At 42.0% G+C, this 15422-nt stretch overlaps 1 protein-coding gene across 1 annotated transcript; it reads right to left on the reverse strand.

The window, feature by feature from the left end:
* Positions 1-6727: 6727 nt before the first annotated feature.
* Positions 6728-8849, reverse strand: LOC147894207 (UDP-glycosyltransferase 74E2-like). The gene is made up of 2 exons (XM_087385146.1): positions 8319-8849; positions 6728-8161 (listed from the first exon to the last, which is right to left on the reverse strand). Exons 1-2 carry the CDS (start codon positions 8833-8835, stop codon positions 7191-7193), a joined length of 1488 nt encoding a protein of 495 aa, XP_087241272.1. The 5' UTR covers positions 8836-8849; the 3' UTR covers positions 6728-7190.
* Positions 8850-15422: the final 6573 nt, after the last annotated feature.

Below are 15422 nucleotides of genomic sequence, written 5' to 3' on the forward strand. Positions count from 1 at the left end.
TGCTCGAGACTTGGAGTTGGGATTTGACTTCGATTTGCTCTCTTCAAGACTTTGTCTTTTAATCCCACTCCTCACTTTCCAACTTCAATGCACTGGATTTCGTCGATTTAGTTCTTCGATCTTTTGCTTTAAGTCAGCTAGGCTAAAAAAATTTGGGGTAGCTTGGAAAGAAAGAGGATACCCTTAGAAAGGGGGGAAAGAAGAGGCTTCAAGACCTCTTAAAGAAAGAACTTTGGAGAGGGGTATAAAAACAATGATGAGGTGGCTTTTCTCTCTCTAGAGGTTTGGACTTTGGATGATGTGGCCTCCTTCTATTCTTTGTGATTTCATGCAAATCGTCGTGACGACCGAATTCGTCTTCTCTGTGCGGATGATGATGCAGACGTCAACCGCTGCTTCCTTTTCTTTGAATGTCAAGCTACTTCTCCTCAACCACCACTCCTCCCCCTTGCTCAGCACTTACCACTTGGCCTATGGCTTTGGTGCCACATGCCCCACAAGGGACTCCTTTCTTTTTAGCCCTCTCCTTTCTTTTTAGCCCTCTCCTTTCTTTTTAGCCCTCTCCTTTCTTTTCGAACATCAAGCTACTTCTCCTCATCCACCACTCCTCCCCCTTGCTCAGCACTTGCCACTTGGCCTATGGTTTGGTGCCACATGCCCCACAAGGGACTCCTTTCTTTTTAGCCCTCTCTTGGGCTGCCCTATGCACCTCCTCATAAATGCCTACTCCTAGGCATGAGCCTAGACCCAAGCCATCTAGGCCCTACTAGTGCAAGTGCTACCAAGCCGTCTGGCTTCCCGCCTTATACCATGGTCAAGGTATTATACTTGACATAACACAGAGAGAGAGAGAGAGAGAGAGAGAGAGAGAGAGAGAGAGAGAGAGAGAGAGAGAGAGAGAGAGAGGAATCACTAGAATAGGTGGACCAAAAATTAGTGGGTTGCCAAAAAAAACTCCCTCCAAAAACTCGCATCTCGCACACATTCAGATATTACATGCAAAGCTTGGCAACTACTCTACGAACACAATGATCTCATCATAATTGCTCTAGACTGCATTTCTAGTCCTTGTTGTCACAGGGCTAACAATAGTTGTCTCAAATAACATGACAAAAAAGCATTCAACAATTTGTATTTTGATGATTAAATGCATTCAGTCATGTCAATCCATGACAAAAGAGCATTCAACAAGAGCTCTTTTTTACCTTTTTTTTTTTTTTGAGAGAGACTAAAATGAAATAATTATTTAGCTTTTTCTTCACAAGAAATTCTAGCTTACATGAAGAGTTTGTGATTAGGGCTAGGTTTCATCATGGCTAAGTTTTCCTTGCATCTTTGGAACTTTGAGAGAAACTCAATACAGAGGATCAGTGTTGCTTTCCTTTTTCAAGTTTGGGAGCAAATCTCTGCAGCCAGCACAGCCAGAAAGTGCAAGAGTGCACTATCTCAGATTGGGATGCCCTTCGCGGTGCGACGAGAGGGCAGTATCTGCTACGGGTCATTTTGGGGCCCAGTTTGGTGGCGGAAGTTTTTCACAAGCACTCAGGAAAGTGCCCTATTTTTCCTGTGCAACCACTGTTCTGCAGGTTGGTGAAAAGTTACCACACAAATTGCATCGTATGCCTGTGCGCAGAGATATTGGAAGTGATAAAATCATTCTTATTGCCTATTGATGCATAATCGTCACTAGGAAGTGACTGTGTGGTCAAATACCACTTTTGTCAGTTTTGCAGATTTACCCTTATTTGGCAAAAGTTGCGTTTTTTGCAGTGATAGAATATTTTTGCAGTGTTCTATAATCGCGGCTGATACTCTTTCACAGATTGCCACTGAAAAGCTTGACAAGAACAACTTCCAAGCATGGAAGTTTAAAATGGCAAATTTCCTTAAAGGAAAAGGCTATTAGGAGTTCATTACTGGAGCTGAACAAGAACCAGTTATTCCTAATGTTCCCAATCAACAAGAGTTACAGGCATTTAAAGGATGGCATGAGAGAGCTAGAAAAGTTATGTACTAGTTGTCTATCAGTATTTCAGATTCTATGATTGTGCATATTCAGGATGCAAGCATGCCGAAGGAGGCATGGGATACTTTAACAAAAATGTATAGCACAAATACGCACGCCAGGAAAATGCAACTCAAGCACGAGTTGCATAATGTGCAGAGAGAAAATATGAGCATCAATGACTACCACGTGAAGGTGAAGAAGATTGCAGATGCACTTGCTTCCATTGGGTCGCCAATGGAAGATGATGATTTAGTTTTTGTGACCTTGAATGGTCTAGGAAAGGATTACGCATAGTTTCGGACATCCATTGCTGTCCCTGGAAAATTTCCTGATTTTGAGGAGTTGATTGCTCTTCTGATTTCTGAAGAGCAGAGAAATGGTGGTGCATCTTCTTCAAGAGGAACTTCAAAAGAAGCTATCTTCTACTCAAATGTTGGAAGAGGTAGAGGCAGAGGTAGAGCAAGCCAATCTGGAGGCCATGACAGAAATCAGAATATGCAGCAAATTCAAGAAAACCAGTCCTATGGAGGAGGACATGGTAACCTTAGAGGTAGGGGGAGCCAAAGAGGTCATGGTGGATGGCAGAGAGGCCAAAATGCAAACAACAATGTTGAATGCTACTGCTGTGGTAAAATGGGTCATATGGTTAAAGACTGCTATAAAAAGCAAAATGACATCATGACTGGGAAATTGTAGTAAGACAATTATGCATCCTCTAGTAGACAGGGTGATGATAACAATCAGCATTTGTTTATGGTGCACCACATGACCAATTCTGTGACAAGTGCAGAAGAAAGCAATGATGTGTGGTATGTTGACTCAGGTGTGTCAAACCACATGATAGGTCATGCAGAATGGATGCAAGATACAAGAAAAATGAAAAGACCGGGATTTGTGGAGACTGGTGATGATACTGTACATCCTATTGTGCAGATTGGTAAAATTCCTTTTTCTATGCAGGATGGGAAAAAGAAATACCTGTCTGATGTATTTCATGTCCCGAATATTACCAAGAACTTGGTTTCTATTGGCTAAATGGTTGAGCGGGGCTTGCAGGTCAGATTTAATCCTCATGGATGCTTTGTTGAGGATATGAAAAATAAAGGTTGCTTGATAGCAAAAGGGAAGAAGAAGGATAGGATGTTTACGTTGGATGCGGACATGCCTGAATTGAGTGCAGCAATGTTTGCACATGGGACCGGAGTAGCTGCAGATATTGATATCTAGCATAAATGCATTTTTCATGTTAATGTATAGCGACTTAAATTAATGCAGGCCCAAAACATTGTTGCAAGATTGCCTAAGTTCAAGGTCGTAGAAATGCATAAGGCATGTGAAGCCTATCAATTTGAAAAGCAGGCAAGGAAACCATTTCCTAGACATGTTCAAGAGAGTAAGAAGCCATTGGAATTAATCCACTCTAATGTGTGGACTACTAAAGCTGCTTCTATTGGAGACTATCATTATTTTGTCACTTTTATTGATGACTACAACAGAAAAATTTGGGTGTATTTTATGAAAAAGAAAAGTGGTGTTTGGGCATTTCAAAGCTTTTAAAGCTATGGTTGAAAAAGAAACAGGCCTGCAAATAAAAAGCCTAAGGTCAGACGGAGAGAGAGAGTACCTCTCAAATGAGTTTGCAAGGTTCCTGCAAGAGCATGGCATAAAGCAGCAATAATCATGCAGTCATACCCCACAACAAAATGGACTTGCAGAAGGAAAAACAAGCATATTGGAGAGGTATCTCGTGCCATGCTCAATGAAAAAGACCTACCAAATTATTATTGGGCCGAAGCGGTTGCTTTAGCAGTCTACATAATGAACAAGACTCCCACTGCAGCAATACATGGCATAACGCCAGAGGAGAGGTATACTGGTAGGAAACCAGATATTTCACATTTGAAAGATTTTGGTTGCATTACCTATGTTCATGTGCTAGATGAGTTGAGATCCAAGTTGGATCCAAAGGCTGAGAAGTGCATCTTTATTGATTATTCTCTGTAACATAAAGGATATAGATGCTATAACCCTTCTACTCGTAAGTTTACAGTGAGCAGAGATGTTTTTTATGAGATGAGTAGCCGGTATAAACCAGTAAATGTGATTGATGATGTAGATGCACAAAATGGTAATGCTGCATAGAATTCACAGCAGTAATCACAAAATATTAGTGGACTTGTAGTGTCCTCTAGCAATGGTTCACATACTTCGCCATGGACAGGCAGATTAAAATCAGAAGAATCTCCTCAAAGCAATGCAGGTAGTGGTATGCAAGTATCACGATAAGGAAAAGAGGAAGTAGATCAGCCCATGGTTGATGTGAATGCAGGTCACTGTTATATGGATGGTGAATCCAATGGCTCAGAACAGAGACTTGATGATGAGTTGGGATGTTTTGAGAGCACCTGGTAGTGAGCCTATTTTGCACAGGCCTACCAAAGTTAAGTATCCTGTGGATAGGCTGAAATATGATGGATTTACAGCCATTCACTATGCCTATATGGTCAAAGTGATACATGAACCAAAACCCACTTCTTTTGAGCAAGCCATGGAAAAAGAAAAATGGGAGAAAGCCATGGATGAAGAAATGGATTCCTTGGAAGCAAATGCTACATGGGAATTGGTGTCTTTGCCTAAAGACAAGAATGCAATTAGCTACAAGTGGGTTTATAAAGAGAAGCACAATGCAGATGGTTCTGTGAACAGATACAAGGCAAGATTAGATGTCAAGGGGTATGCACAGACATATGGCATTGATTATAGTTGGGATTTGAATTTGATTTACTCTCTTCATGCCTTTGTCTTTTAATCCCGCTCTTCACTTTCCAACTTCAATGCACCACTAGATTGCCTCGATTTAGTTCTTCAATTTTGTGCTTTAAATCAGTGAGGCTAAAAAAATTTGAGGTAGCTTGGAAAGAAAGAGGATACCCTTGGAAAGAGGGGAAAGAAGAGATTTCAAGACCACATTTAAAAGAAAGAACTTTGGAGAGGGGTATAAAAACAATGATGAGATGGCTTTTTTTTTCTAAAGGTTTGGACTTTGGATGATGTGGCCTCCTTCTATTCTCTGTGATTTTTTGCAAAGCTTGTGACGACCAAATTTGTACTCTGTGTGCAGATGACGATGCAAACGTCGACTGCAATTTCTTTCTCTTTGCCCATCAAGCTACTTCTCCTCAACCACCACTATAAGAGGTTGCATAATCAATGTTTTCTCTATGTAGGTTGGCAAATGGTGACGAATCTGACTGCTTCAAAGTACCTTTCCATTGCTAGTGGTCTTTATAGAGGTGTAGAGTGGATTTCCAAGAGAGATCTCTTCTGCAAAGAAGCCCTATGAAACGAGTCGATCTTCCAATGAGCTAACTTTTGCTACTTCAATGTGGTAGTTGGAGACACTCTAAAAGAACACAAACAAGAACAACTTTTTCTTGCGTTTCCACCTGTGCTGCCTCAATTGTAAGAATGATAGAAGATCCAAAACTCCTTGGCACTTGAATTGCTCTTCTTCTCTCTAAAAGTCAGCGAAAACATCATAGTTCTTCTCTCAGCCGGCTCTATGTTCTTAACAATTTCCATCTTCGTCTATCCACACAGCCTACTGCAAGAAATCCCATTACCATGTCGTCCAACTCTGATACCAATGTTATAACTTCGAGGGCTTCGCCATATTTCTCCTAATAACCATGTTACGACTCTGAGATTTCTCCACCCAATCACAGATTCCGATGAGCTCCCTCTTGCATCCATGAACTCCCTAATTGAGTTCCCTCTCTCTCACACTTTCCATGTGGAGCTCTCTTTCTAGAATCCTCCCCCTTGCTCAACACTTGCCACTTGTCCTATGGCTTTGGTGCCACATGTCCCACAAGGGACTTCTTTCTTTTTAGCCCTCTCTTGGGATGCCCTATGCACCTCCTCATAAATGCCTAGGCCTAATCATGACCCTAGACCCAAGCCCTCTAGGCCCTACTAATGCAAGTGCTTCTAAGCCCTCTGGCTTCCGACCTTATACCATGGACACAGTATTATAGTTGACGTAACACAAAGAGAGAGAGAGAGAGAGAGAGAGAGTTGGGGGGGGGGGAGAGAGAGAGGAATAATTGAAATACGTAAACCAAAAATTAATGGGTTGCCAAAAAAAACTCACTCTAAAAACTCGCTCCTCGCACACATTTAGATATTACAAGCAAAGCTGGGCCGCTACTCTACGCACACAATAATCTCATGGTAATTGCTCTACACTGCACTTCTAGTCGTTATTCCCTCAAGGTTAACAATAGTTGTGTTGAATAACATGACAAAAAAGCATTCAACATATTGTATTTTGATGATTAAATGCATGCACTCATGTCAATCCATGACACAAGAGCATTCAACAAGAGCTCTTTTTTACTTTGATTTTTTTTTTGGAGAGACTAAAATGAAATGATTATTTAACTTTTTCTTCACAAGCCATTCTAGCTTGCATCCACAGCTTGCGATTAGGGCTAGGTTTCATCATGGCTAAGTTTTCCTTGCATCTTTGAAGCTTTCAGAGAAACTCAATACATAGACCTTGTATGAATGTATGCTCTTGTGTACATGCATATGTGTACATAAACATGTATTTATAGAAAGTGCTTACCCACTATTGAGTAGTAGAAAGTGCTTATCCACTATTGAGTGCTAAACATATATTTATAGAAAGTGCTTATAACCCACTACTGAGTGCTAATGATGTTAGTTGGAATGCCATAGTAGCTAGTCCCTCATATGCATGAGGGAGATAGAGGTGATATGATGTTTAGTAATGAAGAAGCATTGTGGCATTTTCGTTGATGTGAGAACTTTAGGAGGCATTCCCTCGCTTTACCTATATTATAGGAGGCTTTCACGGTTGAAGAGCCTCACGAAAACATGGGAATACAATTGAGTTTGCTCTTCCTAGTCTCCCAATGGCTCTGACATTGCTTTCATCCTCGCTGAGATGTTCCTCGAGTCTCGTAGAGGCTTGCAACTGGATCAAATTCTCCTACAGTTCACGCTCCCCTATTTCTCCGCTTAACATCAAAGAAATTCTTGACATTAATGGGGGGGCTTCTCGGGAGTGACGAGGGAGGCGAATCCCTTGCAAGCGGCCTATTTTGGGCTTTTCTATCATTTAGATAATCGAAATCTCCTTAGTGGGAATGCTCTCTTAAGAAGGAGAAGCGTTGTGGGTGATGAAAGAAGGGTTCCTCAGCTGTAAGGAAGTGTGGGAGAGGTCAAGGATGCATTGTGCCAAAGAAGAGTGTGAGGAGCCTCCTTCCTCCACTGCAGTTCGAGCTGCCACCTTCCATTTGTGTGCTGCCCTCCGAGGCTCCCCATCCCTCTCCATCACCCTCTTCACCGCCCTTTCCACCTCCTCCCCCCTCACCACCCCATCCTCCCCTTTCCCTAGCTTCACCCCCACCTTCCATACCTTCGTCATCAGTAGCTCATTCAATGGTTGGTCCGCGAAAATCGGATAGCACACCATTGGCACTCCCATCGATATGCTCTCCAGCGTCGAATTCCACCCGCAGTGCGTCACAAACCCCCCTACTGCACCATGCCCAAGCACCCTCAGCTGCGGTGCCCACTCGATCACCAGGCCTCTATCTCTTGTTCGCTCCAGAAAACCTTCAGGAAACACTCCTTGGCTATCTTCTCGTGCCACCCACAGATATGGCTGCTTGCTCGCCTCAACGCCCCAAGCGAGCTCTGCTAATTGTTCTGTCGTCAAGGAAGCGACGCTACCGAAGGAGATGTAAAGGACTGAAGCCAAGTCCTGCTTATCCAGCCATTGCAGGCAGTCGGCAGCATCTTCCTTAACCAAATGCTCGCTGGGAGTAGGGCCAGTAAGCTTTGTATTTACAGAATCGTAAAATTCCGGCGGCATCAGAGGACCCACATATCTGATCGGAGTCTTGAAAGCAGAGACCTGTAAATTAAAGCCTTCCAGTTCTTCAAACGTGTTAACCACCATACAAACTGCATCCTCAATGCCGTCAAGACGAGCAGTGAATATCTTGAGACGCTCAGGGTCACGAAACGGCAGAATCGACCGAAATTCGGATTGGCGAATGCCAAAAAAAGCGCTGTGTCCTTCAATCTCCTCATCAGGATCTCCTTCTGTAGAAATGTCAGCTGGGAAAATGCGAATTCAAGAGGTCTCAGCAGCTACTTCAGAGATCTCTAGCATTTTGTATTTTGTGCCACTCGGATGCTCACAAGTTTTGTGCGAAGGGGAAAGATCTGAAACAAGTAATGTCAACCACATAACAGAACCAGCTTGTTTACTTACCGGTAGGCTGCCAGAAGCCGGCCTTGAGTTGCATACAAACGGCCGCACTTGTTCGATTTGACGCCCAGAAAGCCACTCTTCCGATTCCAAGCTGGTTAGCGAGATCTTGCGTCCATGGGAAGAAAGAATCGGAAACGATGGAAGAAATGGGATGCAAGGAAGCCTGGGAGTCGAGTATCATTTGCTCGATGAGTCCTCGCTGAGCTTCAATGGCCTTGAGGATCTGCACCATGCTTCCAAAGTTCAAAGGGACGTTGAGGAGGAGGGAAGGCGGCGACGCATTGGGGATGGAAAGGAATCGGATGTCGAGAAGAGGTTTGTGGAGGGGGGGAACGATTTGAGAGTAGGCGTGGAGGGTGCGGGAGTGATTTTCTTGAGTGGTGACGAAGGTGATGATGGATCCACGGAGGGCGAGCTGGATGGAGAAGAGGAGCATGGGGTTGATATGGCCTTGAGCAGGCACCGGGAGCACGAAAGCGTGAGGCTGATGGGCAACAAGAGCAGGGGCGGCAGCCATAGCTGGAGCTTGCGGTTGAGGACTGCCTGTCGAATGGGTGATCAAGGCCTGGCTCTTCATAGTCATAGATCTACGTATTATTCTCAATTTCAAATTCTTATAGCATCACCTACCAAATCATCAATGAGGTCACTCTCCTAATCTAACGGTGAGGTTGTCCCATCTCCTTTGGCATGCCTAGTGAAATTTTCACCGTATTGGACTATGAAATTTTCACCTTTTCCGACTATCACGTTGTTTATTGCATGCTTAACAACTTTCTTGTTTGTTGCTTATGTGTCATTTCTTAATGGATTTATTTTTTCCGTTCTTTTACGTTTTACTTTTTTTTTCACCTTAGTTTAATTTAGAATAGGTTTGGACTATACAATGGAGATTTGTTTACCATTGACCTCCGACTTAACATGTGTTAGATATTCCATTGTGTACATGCTTCCAAGGAGGCCTAGGTGACATAAGTATTATTTACATCATACTTATTCACTCACTTGATGACACACATTTGTAAAGAGCCACACCAAAAGCCAAGCTTTGATTTTAAACTTTTAATTTTGTACGTAAAGCTTTACCCCATGCATATGTCATCCATGACGTTGCATAACTCATCCAAGACGTTGGTAGTGTCACCTACACAATCTTGTCAAATCACGAATAAGGTCGATGGCAATATCTCACACTCATGCAAAGGCATGCTGATTGTTTAATTTTTAGATCTTCTTGAGGTAGATGCGCAAGATGAGGAATTTGTAATAAATTTATTGGAATTTGGCAAGAGGATTTTCAAATGTATTTTGGTGATAATTTCTACCTATCGAACGAACAAAAGTTATTTTTATGTAAAAACTGTATATTTCTTTGTAAGTTCTCAATTTTTATAACTTGGCATCTCTCATCCTCTCACTTCAACATGCTTTATGAGCTAAAAATGACTTGAAACATGGCATCCAAGACTTTGATAGTGTCACCTATGCAATCTTGTCAAATCACCAATAAGGTCGACGGCAATATCCCACACTCATGCAAAGGTATGCTGATTGTTTAATTTTTAGATCTTCTTGAGGTAGACGTGCAAGGTGAGGAATTTGTAATAAATTTATTGGAATTTGGCAAGAGGATTTTCAAATGTATTTTGGTTATAATTTCTACCTATCGAACGAACAAAAGTTATTTTTTATGTAAAAACTGTATAAATATTTCTTTGTAAGTTCTCAGTTTTTATAACTTGGCATCTCTCATCCTCTCGCTTCAACATGCTTTATGAGCTAAAAATGACTTGAAACATGGCATCCAAGACATTGGTAGTGTCACCTACGCAATCTTGTCAAATCACCAATAAGGTCGACGACAATATCCCACACTCATGCAAAGGCATGCTGATTGTTTAATTTTTAGATCTTCTTGAGGTAGACATGCAAGGTGAGGAATTTGTAATAATTTATTTATTGGAATTTGGCAAGAGGATTTTCAAATGTATTTTGGTTGTAATTTCTAACTATCGAACGAACAAAAGTTTTTTTATATGTAAAAACCATATATTTCTTTGTAAGTTCTCAGTTTCCATAACTTGGCATCTCTCATCCTCTCACTTCGGCATGCTTTATGAGCTAAAAATAACTTGAAACATGGTCCTCTAATAAGTAGATCTATGACTATAAAGAGCCAGGCCTTGATCACCCATTTGACAGGCAGCAGTCCTCAACCGCAAGCTCCAGCTATGGCTGCTACCCCTGCTCTTGTTGCTCATCAGCCTCATGCTTTGGTGCTCCCGGTGCCTGCTCAAGGCCATATCAACCCCATGCTCCTCTTCTCCATCCAGCTCACCCTCCATGGATCCATCATCACCTTCATCACCACTCAAGCAAATCACTCCCGCACCCTCCACTCCTACTCTCAAGTCGTTCCCCCCCTCCACAAACCTCTTCTCGACATCCGATTCCTTTCCATCCCCAATGCGTCATGGCCTTCCCCCTCCACAACGTCCCTTTCAACTTCGGAAGCATGATGCAAATCCTCAAACTAATCCTCTACTTACTAAAATTTTGTACTTGAAACATGTCCAACGATTAAAATGTTGAACATTGTCACATGTCAACTTTCCTTCCAATTAGGATTCACATATTGAAATGAGTGAGACACATAAATGAGAGCTTGACATAGTTTGAGACCTAGTATCATTCTCAAAAGATGAGACATGCTATTGATCCAAATTGGTAATTTAATTGTCCCACTATAATATTATGACTATAGAGAATAAAATGAGAATTGCTAACATCTCGGAAGGTTGAGTGGAGGAGTTGAGTTTCCCTGTGCATGCACGATTCTTCCAATCTCTGGGATCCTCCCAGCTCCCTGAAGATAGCGCGGTTGGATTCAAAGACTCTATATAGTGTAAAGGACATGAGTATTGAGGTGGAGAGGGTGGGTGCCTTGAATGAGGAGGTAGAGATTAGTTTGGCTGGTGTGAGAGATTAGGAGAACATTGTAGTGGAGGAGTTGCCAACGCCGACATCTTATGTGGATCTATTGGGAAAGAAACTTAGGGCAAGTTTTACAAGGCTGTAAGAGGATGAAACCAAGAAACTATTGCAAGCTGAGGTCGTTTGCAGGTCTAAAGAAGTGGCAAGAAAGGATTGGTTTGAGAACTCGGGGCATTCACCTCACAAAATTTTATTGTACCATGTGCATTCAAAAGGAGGGGTATCTTAATTTTTCTTCTCGTAAAAATTTAATAGGTTTAAAATAACAGGAGGGGTTTTTTAATTCAAATTTAGAAAAAAATCACTTAGTTCATAAGTAAAGAGTGGTATTTTTATTGGGGAAGAAATTTTAGTTGAGGGGTTTTTTAAATACCCCTTGCACACACATGATACATAGGGTTTTCTAGTAGTGCACCCCCTCAGTTTGAGAATGGGAATAAACATGCGATTCTCTATAGATTGCAAGTGAAGGATGTTAGACCACAATTGAAACAGTTGTCTAGAGGTGCTGTGTATTTGTTTTCCATAGGAGTGACTTCCCACGTTCGAAGAGGTGTGTCAGTTTATTCGGTTTATGTTACATCCTAGCCAATGCATATGTGGCCGGTTTTCTTGGGAAGGGGTCTTTGTTGGTTTGATGTGTATCAGAGGAGCTACAAAATGACATTATGGGTAGGACATCAAACCAGAGGAGCTACAAAATGACTTTGTGGGTAGGTCATCTTACCTGTATGCAATGGCCTCAGTTCTGGCAACCCCTTCGAGCCCATCATTTTGTGTGGGTGAATTCATCCTCCATGATTATCTGGTTTGGGTCGAATTCCTATTGAGAGATCACGCTCAACATCATGTTATCATATGTGCATAGCACTAACACTTATAGAGTGCTATAAAGGAAAGGGTTAGATGCCCTAACCCTAACCCTAAATGGGTTTGTATATATTCTACATTTTCAACTAAATCTAGTGTACAATTAGTCATTTGTGGTGTGCTTTCTAGCTGTGCCCTCTCTCCTCATCTCCACTCTTCTCCTCTCCCCTCTTCATATTTTGTCATTTTCATTCAATTCATTGTGATCTTGAGTGTTCTCTTCCATTGAGAGAACTTCATCCATTGCATGTCTGACAAGTTCACTCATTCTTATTGTGTGAGAGAGATGTCTTCTTTCTGAGTTAGAGAGGATTTCCATTAAGAGTTTCTTGAGAGACTTTGAATTCTACTACAAGAGAGAATGAGAGTATTCACTAGTCTGAGAGAGAGAGACGATTCATTAGAGAGGTTTGTCTCTTTGAGGGCAACAAGCACTACTCAGTGCTCAATTTCTACAACAAAGACTCCAACTACAATGAGGTAGCTTCCGTCCTGCAACCGACACCTAAGTCTCATGTGAGACTTTAGCACACGCTCCATTGAAGGATCCACTACAAGGCCTCCAAAGCTGCTCCATTGAAGGCTCTACTACTACAAAGCTTCATTTCTCTACAACTGCCATATCCAAACGTCAAGCTCCCACAGATGATCAGCAAACAGTTCTATCTTCACCGACAGTTCAGATTTCACTTGCCACAGTTATTGTTTTGCAGTTGATTTAAAGAGTGATTTTCACGACACTTTGAGTACATTTCTTGCACCATGTCTACATCTAGCAATCTCAATCTGGAGGCATCTGCTAAGCTAGACAACTTCAATTACGGCACATGGAAATACCGAATAGAGATCATTCTTGTACTTTAGGACAAATGGGAGTATGTCGATAGATCTACACCTAGACCATTGGATGATCTAGCCCTAGCAGTAGCTCTACTCCACCTATTGTCACAACACCAGTAGTAGTGGGATCTATAGTAGGATCTCCAGCTACACCAGGAGTTTCCACACTTGTAGCAAATCTCACTATTGCCTGAGCACAGGCAGAATGGGATAAGAAAGATAAGTATGCATATCATTTGATCAAGCATAATGTGCAAGACGTCATGCTAAGACAACTCAACACCATCAAGACATCAAAAGAAGCATGGTATATGTTTGCAGCTCTCTACGGAGTCCAAGAATACTTCCAAGATTCTCACACTGAGAAACCAAATCAACCAGAGTTTCTGCAACAACAGTGAAACTGGTCATGCTTATGTATTCCGGATCAAAGACTACAACAATCAACTCACAACAGAGCAGGAGAGACTATGAATCCAATAAAAATGGTTCAAATCATCCTGAATGTGGACTAGGAGAGGGATATGAGAATCTAGTCTAGAGTATTGCCTTCTGATACTGGAAGAACTTCAGTTAGTCTTACTTGGTGAAGAACTCATGGCTGAAGCCATTCATGCATGCAAAGGGCATTCTAATGATCAGGCATTCACAGCTTCAGACAAAAGTTGAGGCTAAGGCTGAGGCAGAGGCAGAGGTAGATCATTTTAGAGAAGTGGTCATCATAAGCAAAGTCAGCATTAGCATCAACATCATCCTTAGCAACATCACAATCAACAAAGAGGAAATCATTCCAATTGAGGAAGATTTTAAGGACAAGGGAATGCACCCACCAACATGTCAAACATTCAGTGCAACTATTGTCATAAGTTTGGACACTATGAAAGAGATTGTAGCAAGAAGCAGTACGACCAAGGCAATCAATCTAGTAGCAATTGAGGGAATTTCTATGGAAGAGTAAATCAATCATGGTGGACATTCTAGTCATAGTCATTTTGCAAAATATGTTTCTTGCCAAATGAGGAAATGCAAAAGATTGATACAATGTACCAAGCAAAAGAGGAAATGCAAAAGAGGATTTTAGCTATCAAGTCGACCAAGTAGATCAAGATCCTTGGTATATCCTTGGGATTTTGACCCCCATATACCCCAAGGCTAGTGATTGCAAGCAATGTGCACATGGAAGGAGTATAGCTCAAGCTCAAGGAGTTTGATCCCCAACTATCCCAAAGCCAAAGATTCCAGGCAATGTGCACAAATTGTATGTTCTAGCTAACACCCAAGACCAAAGATCGCAGGCAACGTACACATTTCAGGTCTATGTCCACGAAAATAGCCACATCAACGAAAATAGCCATGAAACGAGTACATCTCAAACTCAGGGAGTTTGATCCCCAAATATCCCGAGGCAACTTGCATAGGTTGTATGTTCCAGCTGCAAGCTGTTGTTAAGTGCGTCTCATAGAAGTTAAGCCTCACCACTCCAGGTTTTGAGCCTCATTCATGGGGTTCAAGCCCCAAATGGCTTAAGGAGTGAGGGCCCTTAGGGAGTTTGAGCCCCAAATCACCTAAGCCTTAGAGGCACGAGGCTAACACAAGCACTATTTGGGAACCGGTTAGGACCACCTCCTAATGCCAGGTTTGTCCCAAGCTCTTTAATATGGTTAACACAAGTGATATTTCCGCCAGTAGGGAGAGATGGAAAGAATAGCAATATGCCTTGGCACACTAAGGCCCCAAGAGCCTTTGGTTGTAAAGAGAAGGAGAGTGCTAAAATGGAAAAGGGTTGGCCCTCCCTTCAAAAGGTAACTTGTATAAAAGGCCAAAGTGTTGACTTTGGTCTTCATTGTTGTTTGCACAGGTTTGAATACAAGCTCCCTCTTCTCTTCCAAGAGAGTGTTTTGGGTGTTCTCTTATTTCCATTGTAGTGCCCTTGTGTTTGCCACTCCATCCCCCTTCACTCTCCTCTTCCTTTCTGCTTCTCCCTCCCTTCTCCCCTCTCGCACCGCTGTCGGGGAGAAAAGGTATGCTTTTGCATTGCATGTGTCTTCCTTCGTTATCCACTCATTGCACAAGGCTTCAAGCTTAACTTGGAGCTTTGTTAGTGGAGTTGTAGGAGAGGAAAGAGTGAAGAAGTGAGAGGTTTGGACAGAAAACTAGGAAAACTATCATTTCTTGTTGGAAAGTCATTTTGGAGCATTTGAAGCTTGTTTTTATGCTTTTTAGTGTCTTGAGTTGATAGGAACTTAGTGTGTGAGATTTCTAAGGAGTGTGTGAGGTCCAAACACATTAAAAAACAACAAAAATGTTGATTCTTGTTGAATTTTGAAGTTGTTTTGTGTTCTAGAACTCACCCCTCATGAAATTTTACATTTTTGCTTGCAAAAAGTGTTTTTTCTTCAA

This window comes from Dipteris shenzhenensis, chromosome 14 (assembly GCF_047967505.1).
Source record: "Dipteris shenzhenensis isolate YYH24624 ecotype China chromosome 14, Dip_SZ_1.0, whole genome shotgun sequence".
Taxonomy (NCBI): domain Eukaryota; kingdom Viridiplantae; phylum Streptophyta; class Polypodiopsida; order Gleicheniales; family Dipteridaceae; genus Dipteris; species Dipteris shenzhenensis.